Raw genomic sequence first — 16,793 nt, forward strand, 5'->3', positions numbered from 1 at the left:
CCGAACAGGGGCACACCCACACCTACAGTAGAGCACCCACAGGGACCCCTCTTGAAGAAGAAGGTGGCTTTCTGCATCCGAAAGTTCTGCAGCCACTACTCAACATCTCAGACCTGCATAACAACATGATCCTACCACTCAGTCCTTCCCCCCCCCCCCCTCCCCAAGCCCAAAAGTGATGGTGCGCACGGCTCTGAGAATGCCAAAAGTAATCTGGTGTTTCTTTCCACAGCACACAACAGGTCAGGCACTTCTGATTCCTCTTCAGATTGGGAGCTCATGATATACTGCATGACCATCTGCAATGTGTTCATAACAGTGACCACAACAGTAGAGAACAGTGCAGGATCCACCCTTTCAGACAGAGATGGCAGGTGCACCGTAAACAGGGGCCGTTGAAAAATGCTGTGAAATGCAGTTGGAAGCCCATGGAATGATGGGACAGAAAAAACTGCATCATGGGACATTAAGCCCGCACCCCTGATGCACTGCGATCCACTCTGCCTTCCCACAACTCCTAGCTGTAGAAGGTGGCCAGTAGCACAGTGGGATAGCTACCCACAGGGCACTGCTCTCTCTGTCAGTGCTAGAGCACCAACAGAAGCAGCATTGTGTGAACATGCGCAAGCGATGTAATTATACTGTTATTCTTTCATCGGCATAACTTGTGTTGGCAAAACTCTGTAGTGTAGACAAGGCCTTATGCTATGGACTAACAAAACTACTTAATATTTGGAGAAAAAATAATTATGGGATGATGCAAGTAGATCTCATCTTTGACTGAGAACAAACACTCCCCCCATGAATCTGGGATTGTCTCCTTTATACAGTTTGGATCTTTGATCCTTAGAGACTGTGAATAGGTGACTAGTCAGACAATGGGTTTCTCCTCAAGATGTAGCTTCAAAAGGCTAGGGCTGGAGATGGGGAATTTGCAATCACCTCCCCCAGGTATTTCCACTCACTTAACTGTATAAGTTCACATTGTTTCGTATAGTCCTTTGAAGCTCCTAACACTTCCCAGAGTTCACATTGCTCATGTTTCTTACCTAGAGATGTATACAATTCCGCAGTAATACATAAACATTTGCATTTTTAATACAATGTACTCCTAAGATCCTTAAACTTAATTCAATAAGGTTTGTCCAGTATATTGTAGGACATTACCATATCTCTCACACCTACCTTATAGCAATTTCATCTAGACCACATTTCCCTAATTTTGCTTATAACAATGTCACGTGGGAAGGTCAGAAGCATTACTAAAACTAAGATATACCATGTCTACTGCCCCCCCACAACTCTCCGCACCCACCACTAGGCCAGTAGCCCTGTCAAAGAAGGAAATTAGGTTGGTTTGGCATGATTTGTTCTTGACAAATCCATGCTGGCTATTCCTTATAACCCTATTATCCTCTAAGTACTTACAAACTGATTGTTCAATAATTTGTTCCAGTATCTTTCTATGTATTGACATTAGGCTGACTGGTCTATAATTCCCTGGGTCCTGTTTCTTCCCCCTTTTAAAGATATGTTCTATGTTTGTGCTTCTATATGTGAAAGAAAGCATAATCAAATACAGTAAAAATCTTAAATGAATCAAGCTGTATACCTCAGAATCTCTATTGATAGAAATCCCACGCTTGAATAATAAGAGTATAGCAATAGGAATATAATACCGACCACCTGACCAGGATGGTGATGATGAAATGCTCAGGAAGATTAGAGAGGCTATCAAAATAGAAAACCCAATTACAATGGGGGATTTCATCTATCTCCTGGGTACATGTCACCTCAGGACAGGGTGCAGAGATAAAGTTTCTAGACACCATTAATGTCTGCTTCTTGGAGTAGATAGTGCTGGAACTCACAGGGGGAAAGGCAATCCTTGATTTAGTCCTAAGTGGCGCACAGGAGGTGAATATAGCTGAACCATTCAGTAATAGTGACCACAGTATAATTAAATTTAAGATCCTTGGTAGAGGGGCAATACCAAAGAAGCCCATCACAGTAGCATTTAACTTCAGAAAAGGGAACTATACAAAAATGATGAAGCTAGTTAAACTGAAATTAAAAGGAACAGTCAAAAGAGTGAAATGCCTGCAAGCTGCATGGAAACTTTTAAAAACACCATAATAGAGGCTCAAATTAAATCTACACCCCAAATTAAAAAAAAAAAAGGACCAAAATAGTTCTAAGTGGCTCAACAACAGAGTAAAAGAGGCAGTTAGAAGCATAAAACGCATCCTTGAAAAACTGGAAGTTGAATCCTACTGAGGTAAATAGAAAGGAATATTAACTCTGGCAAGTCAAGCGTAAAAGTGTAAGTAGGCAGGGTAAAAAGAATTTGAAGAGCAAAAGACAAAAAAAAGTTTGCTGTTAGTTTTTGTCAGTACAAAGTATTGGAAGCCTGCCAAACAAACAGTGTGGCCACTAGACAATCGAGGTGCTAAAGCAGCACTCAAGGAAGAAAAGGCCATTGCAGACAAGCTAAATGAATTCTTTGCACCTGTCTTCACTGTAGAGGAAATTCCCATACCTGTGCCATTCTTTTTAGGTCATAAATCTGAGGAACTGTCTCAGATTGATGTGTCAATAGAGGAGGTTTTGGAACAAATTGATAAATTAAACAATAACTAGTCACTAAGACCAGATGGTGGTATTTGCCCAAGAGTTCAGAAGTAACTCAAATATGAAATTATAGAACTACTAACTGTGGTGAGTAACCTATTCTGTACCAGATGACTGGAGGATAGCTAATGTGATGCCAATTTTTTTTAAAAGCTCCAGAGGAGATCCTGACAATTACAGGCTAGTAAGCCTAACTTCAGTTGGGTTGAAACTATAGTAAAAAACAGAATGATCAGAAACAGATGAACATGATTTGTTGAGGAAAAATCAACACAGCTTTTATAATCTATTAGAACTGTTGACACCCTACAAGAAACATATGGACAAGGGTGATCTAGTGGTATGGAATATTTGGATTTTCATAAAACCTTTGTCAAGGTCCCTCACCAAAGGCTCTTAAACTACGTAATCATGGGATAAGAAGGAAGGTACTCTCATGGATCAGCAACTGGTTAAAAGATAGGACACACTGGGGGAGGGATAGCTCAGTGGTTTGAGCATTGGCCTGCTAAACCCAGGGTTGTGAGTTCAATCCTTGAGGAGGCCATTTAGGATCTGGGGCAAAAATTGGGGATTGGTTCTGCTTTGAGCAGGGGGTTGGACTAGATGATCTCCTGAGGTCCCTTCCAACCCTGATATTCTACGATCCTATGAAAGGATTCATTGTGGATAGCTCTCTGAAAACATTTGCTCAATGTGCAGCAGCAGTAAGAAAAGCTAATAGAATATTAGGAACATTAGGAAAGGGCTAGATAATAAAACAAAAAATATCATAATCTACTATATAAATCCACGGTATGCCCACACTTTGAATACTGTATGCAGGTCTGCTCACCCCATCTCAAAAATGATATATTAGAAATTGGAGAAAGTACAGAGAAGGGCAACAAAATGATTAAGTGTATGGAACAGCTTCTATATGAGGATTTAAAAAACCTGGAGTACTCTATTTAGAAAAGAGAGGACTAAGGGGAGATCTGATAGAGGTCTATAAAATCATGAATGGTGTGGAGAAAGTGAACAAGGAAGTGTTATTTACCTCTTCACATAACACAACAACCTGGGTTCACCCAATGAAATTATTAAGAGCATGTTTAAAAAAACCATAAGAACAGCTTCATACAATGAACAGTCAACCTATGGAACTCGTTGCCAGGGGACGTTGTGAAGGCCAAAACTATAACTGGGTTCAAAATGCACAGAGGATAAGTCCATCAATGGCTATTAGCCAAGATGGTCAGGGATTCAACTCCATGCTCTTGGCGTCTCTAAGCCTCTGATTCCCAGATGCTGGGACTGGACGACAGGGGATAGATCACTTGATAATTGCCCTGTTCTTCTCAACCCTTTGAGGCATGTGACATTGGTCGCTATCAGAAGACAGGATACTGGGCGAGATGGACCACTGGTCTGACCCAGTATGACCATTCTTATGTTCTCCAGTACTCTTGGGATCTCACCTGTCCTCCATGAATTCTCGAAGATAATTGCTAACTGTTCAAAGATTGCTTCAGTTAGTCCCTTAAGGACTCTAGGATAAATTTAATCAGTTCCTGCCACCTTCTAACTTATCTAAATATTCTTTCACCTGTTCTTTACTGATTTTGGCTTGACTTCCTTCTTCCTTATTGTTACTATTAATTGTGTTGAGTATCTGGTCACCATTAACCTTTTTAATGAAGACTGAAGCAAAATACGTATTAAACACCTCAGCCTTCTTGATGTCAGTTAACAACAGATAAGCAGACGACCTATATTTTCCTTTGTCTTTCTTTTGCTCCTAAGGTATTTAAAGAACCTCTTCTTATTGCCTTTTAGGTCCCGTGCTAGATGTAACCCATTTTGTGCCTTAGCCCTTCTGATTTTGTCCCTTCATGTTTGTGCTATTCTTTTGTACTCTTTCCAAGCAATTTGTCCATGTTTCCTCTTCTTAAAAGTATTAATTTTTGATTTTCAGGTCATTAAAGAGCTCTTGATGGAGCCATATTGGCTTCTTACTATTCTTCCTATATTTCCTTTGCATTGGGATAGTTTGCAGTTGTGCCTTTACTATTGTCTCTTTGAGAAAATGCTAGCTCTGTTGAGCTCCTTTTCCCCTTTAATTTTATCCCTTAGATGTTGACTTCACTTGCTGAAATTCAGTGGCCTTTGTCCTGCATGACATCAGACCAGATGATCATAACAGTCCCTTTGGGCCTTGAAATCTATGAATTATGAAAAACTCATGACTTCTGTTAGGCCCTAAAGTGAGAAGTTATCCCAATCTCTGCATTTCCCACTTCATCCCCATTTTGTGTGCCTGTCTTTTAAACTGCAAGCTTTTGGAGATATTGTTGGCAATGGGTAAACATATAAATTAAAATTATAATAATACTAACAACATTATTAGCATAATAATGACACCTCAGACAGGGATTCCTTAAAGTTCCTGTGTGATTAAAAGCTAAGAACTTCCCAATCCCTGTTAAGTGATTATCAACATACAGTCCCTTGTTAGCTCAATAATCGGGGTGGCAGAACAAGATTTGAGTTTGGAGATCCTCTCTCTTCAGGCTAGTGAAGGTTACTTTGTCTCTCTGTGTGAAAAGGGAGTTTGGACTCCCTTCTACCTAGTGCTTGACTGCTGCAGCTTGAGAGGTGGAGACTTGTTCTGGTTTGGTGCAGCACCCTAAAAGATCATCAGGGCTACCTCCTGCTCTGCTTAGCCTGTGCTTGCCACAGGAATCTTGTCAGCCAGGACAGGATTCCAGCCAGGTGGACTTGGACACAATTGGTTTTGTGCCTGAGACTGAACTGTAGCCTTTATTGTGTGTGCAGGGAAGAACTGCTAGCCAGACTCCCTGAGGTTGCCAGAACTTGATGGCAGGCTGCTTCTCTGAGGTCCCCAAACTTTAAGTACTTGATCTAAAGCTCACTGAAGTCAATGGAAGTCTTTGAGAGACTCTAGCTTCAGTCAAGGCATTAAAATTGCAGTGAACACCAGGTACAATGAAATCTATGCTCTTTTAAGCAGGTGCAAAAGTGCATGCCCACCATCTACTGGTTAACACTTTGACTGCATTACATGTGCTAGGAGGCTGCAGATGTCAGAAAACTTCCCAACTCACAAACCATGGTCTCTTAGAAACATGGTTCATAATGAACTCCCTATGGCTGGAAACATGGCAGCCCTAAACAGATCTGTGCTTAAGTGGGGGATAGCGGAGGACTGGGACAGCCCATCCCCACAGCAGGTGCCTGGAGCCTATGCCAGAACAAAGAGAAAGGAAAAAGGAGAAGTACTTAGGCTTGGGCGTGCTTGGCTAGAATATGTAGCTTTGAAAAAAGTTACAGAGGAACTAAATGTATCCAGACTGAGAACTTTTGTTAAGAAGCATCATCACACTTCCTTAACCCCTACCCTTCACGGACTCTGCAAAATGTGCTGAACAAGCTGGTGGATTATAGTTACTTTTTAGCCAAAAGAATTAAAAAAAAAAAAAAAAAAAAAAAGGATGTGGTCTGGAGAAAGCTCAAGGATTATTACTGCCCACCGGGTGACAAAATCACTTCATCTGGAAAAGACTTTGCAATGACAAGGCTGACCCAGTGCTTTTCCTCATCACAACAATGAAAACTGAAAGCCTGCTCTTTTTCTTTTGTGCTTTTGATGTCGCTGCTATAGCAGACAGAGGGTATCTAGGCCAGACTCAGCAGTTGGTGAGGCGGGAGAGCATGAGATCAGTGTAGCAGTGAACTAGAGAGAGCATCAAGAAAGAAACAAAATAAGAAGTACAGGAGGTGTGGTACCAAATCTGCCTAGCAGATTGTTATGGAAAGACACATCGTTAGAGGATAATCATGGTTACAGTACCTTCATTTCCTGCTGCACCTCTAAAATATTCAAGAGGAAGTCCATGTGCATGCACCGCTCCAAAAACACAGCCAAAAACTCTCAGAAAATGTAAATTGATCTAATTGTATTTTTATAATTTAGTTTCAAGACAATAAATTCGTCATAATTCAAGACAACTTCATCCTCGGTTTAACTCAGCACACTTCAGTGGGGTCACATGAGGGAGGGATTTAGTCTATTAAGATTAGTATGAAATGAGCATCCTAAAATGTATTAAACTAAAGTAACAGTCAAAATCTTGATGGTGGGATGTGTCTGGAGTAGAGCTAACTGCTTTCATCATATGGAGGTGGGTGTACTGTTTGGGAGCATGCACTATAGCTGCTGGAGATAATAAATTACCCATTTACAATCACAATCACAGAGACAGTCTGCAGTTGCTGCTAATTCCCTTGCCTTAGCACATTCCTAGCAGCGAACAGGATGCATTCTCTACACCTAGCCGCAGAACATTTGGCACGTTACACTTGTAATGGTTCCATCTTCTAATTTGGCCTGGAAGCATTACTCTCCCACTTACCGTTAAGTGAGGCTCCAAAAAGAGGAACTCAAGTGGATCCAAAGGCTCTCACGAAAAACCCCAGTAGAGGCACTCACATACTGAAGGTATGAGGTTAGTATTAACAGCAGAATTGGCCCGCTCTCCATTATTTGACCTCTGGATACTGCAGGTGATTGAAGGCATCCATATGTCTTTGAGAGGAAAGGAACGAATTGCTCTATAAACCTTTATGGATGCTGTCTTCAACTTCTTGCCAATCAGCAGTAGGTATTCTTTCATTATCTCCCTCATTTGGACATACAGATAATATGCCAATGATTTAATTTTACTGTAGTATGAAAACAACATGGATTTTTATTTAATGTGTAATAAACTAAAATGTGAGCCTACATGGCCTCCTGATTAGACCAAGAAACTATGGGTCAATCCCCGTCTCTACTGAAGTCAATGGAGGTTCTGTCATTGACTTCAATGGAGCCAGTATTTCAGTCAGGAAGTCACCAATAGTGCGAGAAGGGTTTTTTTTTTTTTCCTTTGCAGTGATTAGTACGGATCCTTTCCAGAGGCAGTTCAAACAGGTTTGAATCATTTGAGTTCTGGGTTAAAATGATCTAATAAACTCAAACCAAATCTCACTGACCATGAACATGAATACTGAGGGTAAAATTCACTCCATTCAGAAGGCCAGCACAAAATCTAGAGTGGGACTTACATGCTGCATAGGCCTTGTGTGGGCCCACTTCTGAAAAGGGGTGAATTATACCCTGACTGCATACTGTTATTCTTGGTATTGGTGTACCATCGAAACAAATAACTTTTAAAAAAAGGAAATCTCAGATAAAACTGCTGTATTTTGGGTGTGAAAACAGAGCTGAACATGGTTTTCACCTGAAGCGAAACAAAATATAAAAAGTAAACAAACAAAAATCAGCCAAGATTTCTTCTAACCCCATTTAAAGGTTTCCCATCCTTAGTGAAACTTTTGGCAAGCTAAGCCCAAAGACTGGCTTTTAAAAGAGAATCTGAGCCAGTGTTTTTTCACTTGGATCTATCCATGTTCTGCTGTTAAAAGTTTCACACAGCTCTTATCTGGACTCTTGGGTTACGTTCCTTTTCTTCCACTGACTTACTATGTGACCTTGGGCAAGTAACTGAACAGTGCCATGTCTCAGTTTAACCATCCATAAAACAGGGATGATCCTGGCATCTACCCCACAGGGCTGCTGTGAGGCTTCATTCATGTTTGTGAAACTCTGAGATCTTTGGACAAAAAATGCTATGGAAGTATTATTAAAAATAAAGGCTCAAAGTGCACAGTTGCAATGTGCCAGGAGCAGACCAGGAACCAGAATGTGATGCTCTGAGAGTCAGAAACTGGTCTCTGTCCGCCCCACCTCCTCTTCTCTAGTGGGAAGTAAACTACATGAACTCCATATCTGTCACACAATGCTGCTTCTTTACGCTGATCAGCTGCACTGGCTGACGCATTTAGGGTGGAGCCAAGACACTCCCCACAAACTCCTTGGCCAGCTGTTTGGGAAGGGACGTAACAACCTTTTGGGTAGTTGGCATCTCATGCTCCCATATTTTCCTGCATGGGCGTATAGGGCAACCAACAATGCCGCCCTTAGTTGGTAACGGATATACATTTTATAAACTATAAATGCAGGGTCTGACCTGCAGTCAAAGGAACTTTGATGTCAATGGGAATATTTTGCTGAGAGAGGACTGCAGGCTCACTCCTGAAAAGTAGATTTTTTTTTAAAGTTTGAGTTTCTTATGACATTGATTTTTTTTTTTAATATGAACTCCCCATTGATTTTTACTGGGAGTTTTACTTAAAAAGAAATCAATGGCACAATGTGGGCCGGGATGTGTATTTCAAGCATTCTTTTTTCACTTGCCATTTCCTGCACCTGAAAGCAAAAAAACAAAACCAAAAACCCACATACATTTTTTTTTTTACGGGACAACTATGTAATAATAAAATAGCTCTACCAGAGTTTTTGTCAGTTGAGGTCTCTATTCAGCAAAGCACTTGAGCATGTGCTTAGTTTTCACTGAAGCCACTGGTTTCTTTGGGATCTAGGCATATGCTTCAAATTAGGTATGTGCCTAAGAATGCTGGTGAATTGGGCCCTGAGATCTGTATAATTTCATAATGATACCCTTGTGCAGATGTTTCCCCCCACCCACTGCCAAACAAAAACAGATCTCACCTTTACTTTTCAGGTAGAACACAGTTTGCTTCATTACTGGTGGAATTAGTTGGCCTTTATTTTTGTCCTTGAGACTGTTGGAAGAAAAGAAAAGTGCCACCGCATTTAAATGACATTTATAGACTAAAAGAAAGGAGCGGCCTCCAAATAAATCTAAAGAGATGCATGTTATACATACATTAAGCAGGTGCCTGCACCACACTCAAGAATTTTTCTACAATTATAAAAAAGAATCTCCTCCCACAACGCTCTAACGCTAACCCCAGCCCAAACCAATGCCCTATTGAAACTAGAAAGTCCAATTTTTACACAAAGAGCCATGCCTAAATGCCTTTTTTCCTGGTATCTATCTATCTATCTATCTATCCACACACACACACCCCCATGTTGAGTAATAAGTAAGTGCTGTTTACTGTTCTGAAACAGAGTCAAGGACAAGAAGGCAACGATATTCCAGTCTAACTTTAACCCGCTTTTGATTGTTTTCACTCTGGTTATTGTTCTCTTAGATTAGCAAGCCACAGCAGGGTGGCTTATAACAATGATGCAGTGACGACAACGGTGATGTTTTTGATTGATTTTGCTGTACGTCTTTAGTGGAAAGGTTTTAGGAAGGCTTAAAGACAGCCAGAGGAGGAGTTTGCTGTGAATGTTTTATAATAAGTCTTGATCAAGGGATGCTGCAAGTTTAGCAGGCTTTTATCATGTTGATTTTTCTTTGTCATTTGTCTCCTTTTAAGCTACTGTGTATGTATAATTAAAAGGATATTGTACTATTTATTTTTGAAGGCAACATGATGCAGTGAGGTTGAGTTTATTAATGCTCTGAATGATTCCCATGAAATAAGATTTCTCTCTCTCTCTTTCATGAGTAAGCAGCTGAGTCTAAAATCGAACACAGCGGGTTTTTTTTTCTAGATACATGAGAAAATTCTGCAATTATCTCCCTTATTTAAAAAAAAAACCAACAGAAAAATATGTTTGTCTTTGACAGGTTTTGAAAGTATACCAAAAAGATGGTCAGTATTTGCTGAGCATCCCACCAGTGTTTTAAAGCACTCAACAATCAAAAAGGGCAGATCTCAGGTTTAAACATGGTATATATTTACATACATAGTTGTGTTTCCTATCTGAAATCAAAATCATGTTTACTATCAAACTCTCAGCACTAAGACAAAGAAATGTAGAGGTCTGTGAATGTGTTAATGATCTTTGAGAGATTGCAATCACTGTGGCTGATACACAGACACGTAAGATGTTCATCTAGGATCATACACGCATCACACCATACCCTCCCAGCACTATGATTAGTTGGAACAGCTCCTGTGGAGGGGTATGCTTTTTTAATTTCAGCTATATTATGATTTCTTCTCTCCTGCTACCTATGTGGTTTGTTCGTTATTTTGTAAAAATAAATGAATTAAATTAGTTAAGGTATATTTAACAAAGTCTGAGAGGTGGTAGGTAAATTCCCATGGGAAGAAAAGCTAAGGGAAAAAGGAGTTCAGCAGACCTGGCAGTTTCTCAAAGAGACAATGTTAAAGGCACAACAGTAAACTATCCCAATGCGAAGGGAAGATAGGAAGAACAGTAACAGAGCAATATGGCCGCATCAGGAGCTCTTTAATAATCTGAAAATCAAAAGAGAAATACTACCGAAAGTGGAAACGTAGACAAATTGGTAAGGAGGAGTACAAAGGAATAGCACAAAAAAGTACAAACAAAATCAGAAAGGCTGTGGCACAAAATGAATTATGCCCAGCAAGGAACATAAAAGGCAATCAGAAGAGGTTCTATAAATAACTTAGTAGCAAGAAAAAAGAAAAAAGAGTGGGTCGACTTCTTAAAGGGGAAGTAGAGCTAATAACGGAAAGAAGGCTGAGGAGTTTTATGCCTATTTTTCTTTAGGGCATGTCTACACTTACTGGTAGATTGGCACTGCTGCAACTGATGGTAAAGACATGCTAAATCGATGGGAAAGCACTCCCCCATTGATTTGTATACTCCACCTCCCTGAGAAGCGTAAAGGAAGCTGACTGGAGACACTGTCCCGTTGACACAGCATAGTGTAGCCACCACGGTAAGTGGATCTAACTATGTCTACTTCAGTTAAGTTATTCATGTAACTGAAGTTGCGTAAGTTAGATTGATTTACCACAGTAGTGTAGACCAGCCCTAAGTCTTCACTAAGAAGGCTAATTGTGATCAGATGCTTAACACAATGTTAAACACAAGGTGGAAGGAACATAAGCCAGAATAAGGAAAGAACAGGTTAAAGAATATGTATATAAGTTAGATGTATTCAAGTTGTCAGGGCCTGAAGAAATTGATCCTAGGTATTTAAGGGAGTAGCTGAAGCAATCTTGGAACCATTAGCAGCGATAATCTTTCAGAAATGATGGACTGGAGAAGGCAAACGTAGTCCCTATTTTTAAAAGTGGGGACAAAGAGGATCCATGGAATTACAGACCAGTCAGCCTAACTTCAATATCTGGAAAAAAGAAAAGAAGGACTTGTGGCACCTTAGAGACTAACAAATTTGTTAGTCTCTAAGGTGCCACAAGTCCTCCTTTTCTTTTTGCGAATACAGACTAACGCGGCTGCTACTCTGAAAAATATCTGGAAAGACACTGGAACACATTATTAAACAATCAGTTTGTAAGCACCTAGAGAATAATATGGTAATAAGTAATGGATTTCTCAAGAACAAACCATGCCAAACCAACCTAATTTCCTTCTTTGACAGGGTTACTGGCCTAGTGGTTGGACGTGGAGAGTTCGGTGGGTAGTAGACATGCTATATCTTGTTTTAGTAAGGCTTCTGACCTTCCCACATGACACTGTCATAAGTAGCGCCCTACCAAATTCACAGTTCATTATGGTCAATTTCACGGTCATAGGATTTGTGTTGTATGGCTGACAATGCATATGTGAAGAGCAGCAATTACTACTGGCATTTTGGAATAAAAGATATCTTACACTTCCTGTTTAAATAGCAGCCATACAGCAGAATATTTTCATATGTCTGAATCATATTACAACAATATGCCAGTTTTAAAGGGATCAGTTATAAAACACACACACACACTAGTCAGGGAAAGTATTTTCTGGAGTAGACTCTATTATTAGTTAGTGCAGCATGTTACATGGTGAATGATTCAGTTCTAGTTTTTGGACTAGTGATAACTCACTTAAGGTGTTGAACATTGTTCTCAAGCACCATTAAGTATTCTTGGTTGATAATCTCTCTCTCTCTCGTTTTCATTTTTTCCCCTCTGTGACATGCTGAGATTCAGTTTAGAATTTTTCTTTCCCCCTGATTGCACATGCACAGCATACACAAACAGGAAAGATTACAGCAAAAAGGAGAGCACCCTGAAATGTTTGTGATAATGGTTCAGTGTTTAAAAACAAGCTGAAGGTGTGCGATTGTTGCAATTCCTGCATTTCCCCTCTTCCCCTGCCCCAGCCGTGGCAATCACTAGATGAACTAAAAATCTTCCTCCCTTCCCACAACGAGATTTTTAAAACCAAATTGAGACAATTGAGAATGATGCCAATAACTAGCCAAGGTCAATACTGCGCTCTGCACTGGAGCTCAGCTGTGGTGTTCCTTGACTATAAAGGCAATAGAGTGGAGCAACAGGAATTTACAGGGTGTACGCAAAGGACAATGCTACAGCCTGGCACATGTTGTGATTTTTTTACTTAAGCGTTGAAAACTGGAACCTCATTCATGCATTACAATTGTATTCATCAGATCAATATAAGATGAAGGTGGCTTGATTTTTATTTTCTTGCATTGCATTTTAATAAAATCTTTAATGATGGTTTCTTTCGGAACAGCAACAGTGATGCTGCCTCTTTCCATTTAAACCAAGGGAGTGCTAATAGTTCTGCATAACCAGTATCTGTGTCTATCTATTTTATATTGTGGAGGTGGGCTTGGTGAATGAAGAGAAAATATGTCCTGCTTTGTATAGGTATTCTTGTGTACTGTATATGGATATTATTTGAAATTCCTGGATTTATAAATATGATAACTTAGTGATGAGTAACAGCAGGTCTTTACGTCCCACAATACTCAGTGCCCACTTTATCTGAGCATAAAGAACCTAGTTCAGCAAGTTTCTTAAGCTCATGCTTAACTTTGAACATGTGAGTGGTATCACTGACTTTGAGTTGGGGCCTCATCTCTCAATAAATTAGTTTCCAAAACAAAGCATGGATGAAACATTCTGGAAGAGGACAACTCTTCTATATGATGAAATGCATGAAGTTAATTATCAGCTTCACTGCTTAATTCATTCTATGTTTTCAGAAGGACAACTTTTTTTTAAAGCAGAATTTGAAACCTTTAGAGTTATTTTAGATCAAAGAAATAGGTAGTATTTGGCTCCAGAACAATCTGGCCTATATACTAGAAATTCAATTGATATGCTATTCTTAATCACACAGTGACAGAGTATTTTGTGCTGTATAGGCATAAATGAATACAAAGTAGGTCCCTGCTCCAAGGATCTTACAATCTGCCTAAACATGGTAGCCATTTTTAAATGGAAATGGTCAATCTTTTTAATCCCCAATGCCCCAAATTCTAAGAAAATCCCATGCAGCACCTTTGGATGATTTTAAATGTATTTCTTAATACTATTTATTATTGGTACTTGTCATAAATATAAAGGGAAGAGTAAACACCTTTAAAATCCCTCCTGGCCAGAGGAAAAACCCTTTCACCTGTAAAGGGTTAAGAAGCTAGAATAACCTCGCTGGCACCTGACCAAAATGACCAATGAGGAGACAAGATAATTTCAAAGCTGGAGGGGGGGAGAAACAAAGGCTCTGTCTGTCTGTCTGCGTGATGCTTTTGCCGGGAACAGATCAGGAATGGAGTCTTAGAACTTAGTAAGTAATCTAGCTAGGTATGCGTTAGATTCTGTTTGTTTAAATGGCTGATAAAATAGCTGTGCTGAATGGAATGGATATTCCTGTTTTTGTGTCTTTTTGTAACTTAGGGTTTTGCCTAGAGGGATTCTCTATGTTTTGAATCTAATTACCCTGTAAGGTATTTACCATCCTGATTTTCCAGAGGTGATTCTTTTACTTTTTCTTCTATTAAAATTCTTCTTTTAAGACCTGATTGCTTTTTCATTGTTCTTAAGATCCAAGGGTTTGGGTCTGTGTTCACCTATGCAAATTGGTGAGGATTTTTATCAAGCCTTCCCCAGGAAAGGGGGTGTAGGGCTTGGGGAGGATTTTGGGGGGAAAGACGTTTCCAAGCGGGCTCTTTCCCGGTTATATATCTGTTAGACGCTTGGTGGTGGCAGCAATAAAGTCCAAGGGCAAAGGGTAAAATAGTTTGTACCTTGGGGAAGTTTTAACCTAAGCTGGTAAAAATAAGCTTAGGAGGTTTTCATGCAGGTCCCCACATCTGTACCCTAGAGTTCAGAGTGGGGAAGGAACCTTGACAGTACTAAAGTAGTGTTTCTGGGTCCGAACAAGTTCAGGGCCCCCTGTGCTAGACAGTAAATGAGAGCTCTTGCCCCAAAGAGTTTACAGTTTCAATATTGTCATCTCCATTTCACAGACAGGAAACTGAAGCTAACAGAGATTAAGGCCCTGATTCAGCAGAACTCTTAAGCATGTGTTTAAATTTCAGCACCTGTTTCTGTCCTGCTGAAGTAAATTAAAGTTGAACATGTGCTTAAGGGCTCTGCCTGAATCAGGGCCTGAAGGAGAAGTGTATGTCAGAGCCAGGTAGGGTGACCAGATGTCCCGATTTTATAGGGACAGTTCTGATATTTGGGGTTTTGTCTTATATAGATGCCTATTACTCCCTCACCCCCGTCCTGATTTTTCACACTTGCTTTCTGGTCACCATGGAGCCAAGAATTGAGCCATATCTCCTGAGTCCCAGTCTAGTGCCATGACCATCCCTCCTCTCATACATAAATCCTCAGAGATGCTATATGGGGTTATTTTAAATTGTGGTGGCGGAATGCAGAGGGGGGGATAAATAGATTGACCATTTAAAAATCGTTACCACCTGTAGGCCCTGATCCCATTTATGACTCATGCAGACAGATTCCTGCACCTTCATGGAGCCCTGCTGAATGTCATTTGCAGGATCAGGACATTAGGCAGACTATATATTCCTTGGGCCAGAGACCTACTTCATATTCTTTTCTGCCCACAGAGCACAAAGCACAAGTTTGACTTAAAGGTTCTAGGCAGCACCAACGCAAACTGTAATAAGCAAGGAAATAAGTGAAGTCATTCAATATCCCAGTCCAGTCATCAGTTGCCCTCTCAGTTGAGCCTCAACTCCCTCCTTTCCACTGTTCACATCTTGATTTCTAGGAAAGTTATTTAGATGAAATAATAGTATACTTTGTAAAGGTCTTTTTTTCCCCTCAAAAAAAAAAATAAATAAAAAGTCTTTCCATCTATGCCGATAGACACATAAAATGAAGGCAGCCCGTAGTTAAGGACAAAATGCTACAAAAAGTGGCACCAATAAATTTTTAAAAACTCTTTAAAAATGTCTAAAATAGCATTTCTGTAAAATATGTGGCATAAACAAAATACCTAAGAGTGTGGTATGGTATAAAAGTTTTATTGGAACTCATTTGGAATGCCCTGTATAATTCTTTTTTGCCTGTGGTCCTCATGAATAATATGGTGATCCTTAACTCACGCCAATAAAATCTTTATATAACCACACATTGTGTGTTCTCTCAACAGATTAAAAATCTCTCTTTTCGCCCTCTCTCCCGCAATTCTCCCAGGGAATCTTCATGAAGATCACATTTCTCCTTAAAGGAAAGAGAAATTTTTGGGGCTGAAACAGATTGAGGACAGCATAAGGATGAAGAGCTATAAAATAAGCTGATAATAAGCTCTTCGCTTCACTTGTAAATTAAGACCAATTCACTATGTCTGAGATTTCAAAGAAGCCTAAAAGAGTTAGGCCCTTAACTCCCAGTAACTTTCAATGGGATTTAGATGCCTCACTCATTTAGGCTGTCAAGGTTCCTCCCCCACTCTGAACTCTAGGGTACAGATGTGGGGACCTGCATGAAAAACCTCCTAAGCTTATCTTTACCAGCTTAGGTCAAAACTTCCCCAAGGTACAAAATATTCCACCCTTTTGTCCTTGGATTGGCCGCTACCACCACCAAACAAATACTGGTTACTGGGGAAGAGCTGTTTGGACACGTCTTTCCCCCCAAAATACTTCCCAAAACCTTGCACCCCACTTCCTGGACAAGGTTTGGTAAAAAGCCTCACCAATTTGCCTAGGTGACTACAGACCCAGACCCTTGGATCTTAAGAACAATGAACAATCCTCCCAACACTTGCACCCTCCCTTTCCTGGGAAATGTTGGATAAAAAGCCTCACCAATTTGCATAGGTGACCACAGACCCAAACCCCTGGATCTGAGAACAATGAAAAAGCATTCAGTTTTCTTACAAGAAGACTTTTAATAAAAATAGAAGTAATTAGAAATAAGAAATCCCCCCTGTAAAATCAGGATGGTAAATA

At 40.0% G+C, this 16,793-nt stretch overlaps 1 protein-coding gene across 3 annotated transcripts in view; it reads right to left on the reverse strand.

The window, feature by feature from the left end:
- The window catches only part of ARHGAP8 (Rho GTPase activating protein 8), a 132,437-nt gene that overhangs the window by 24,769 nt on the left and 90,875 nt on the right, over positions 1-16,793 (reverse strand). For all 3 annotated transcript variants that reach the window (XM_074936570.1, XM_074936580.1, XM_074936588.1), the window contains one exon: positions 9,248-9,321. In XM_074936570.1, the coding sequence (XP_074792671.1) occupies positions 9,248-9,321 (74 nt within the window). The remainder of the gene's footprint in view (positions 1-9,247; positions 9,322-16,793) is intronic.

The sequence above is a fragment of the Natator depressus genome, chromosome 1 (assembly GCF_965152275.1).
Source record: "Natator depressus isolate rNatDep1 chromosome 1, rNatDep2.hap1, whole genome shotgun sequence".
Lineage (NCBI taxonomy): Eukaryota > Metazoa > Chordata > Testudines > Cheloniidae > Natator > Natator depressus.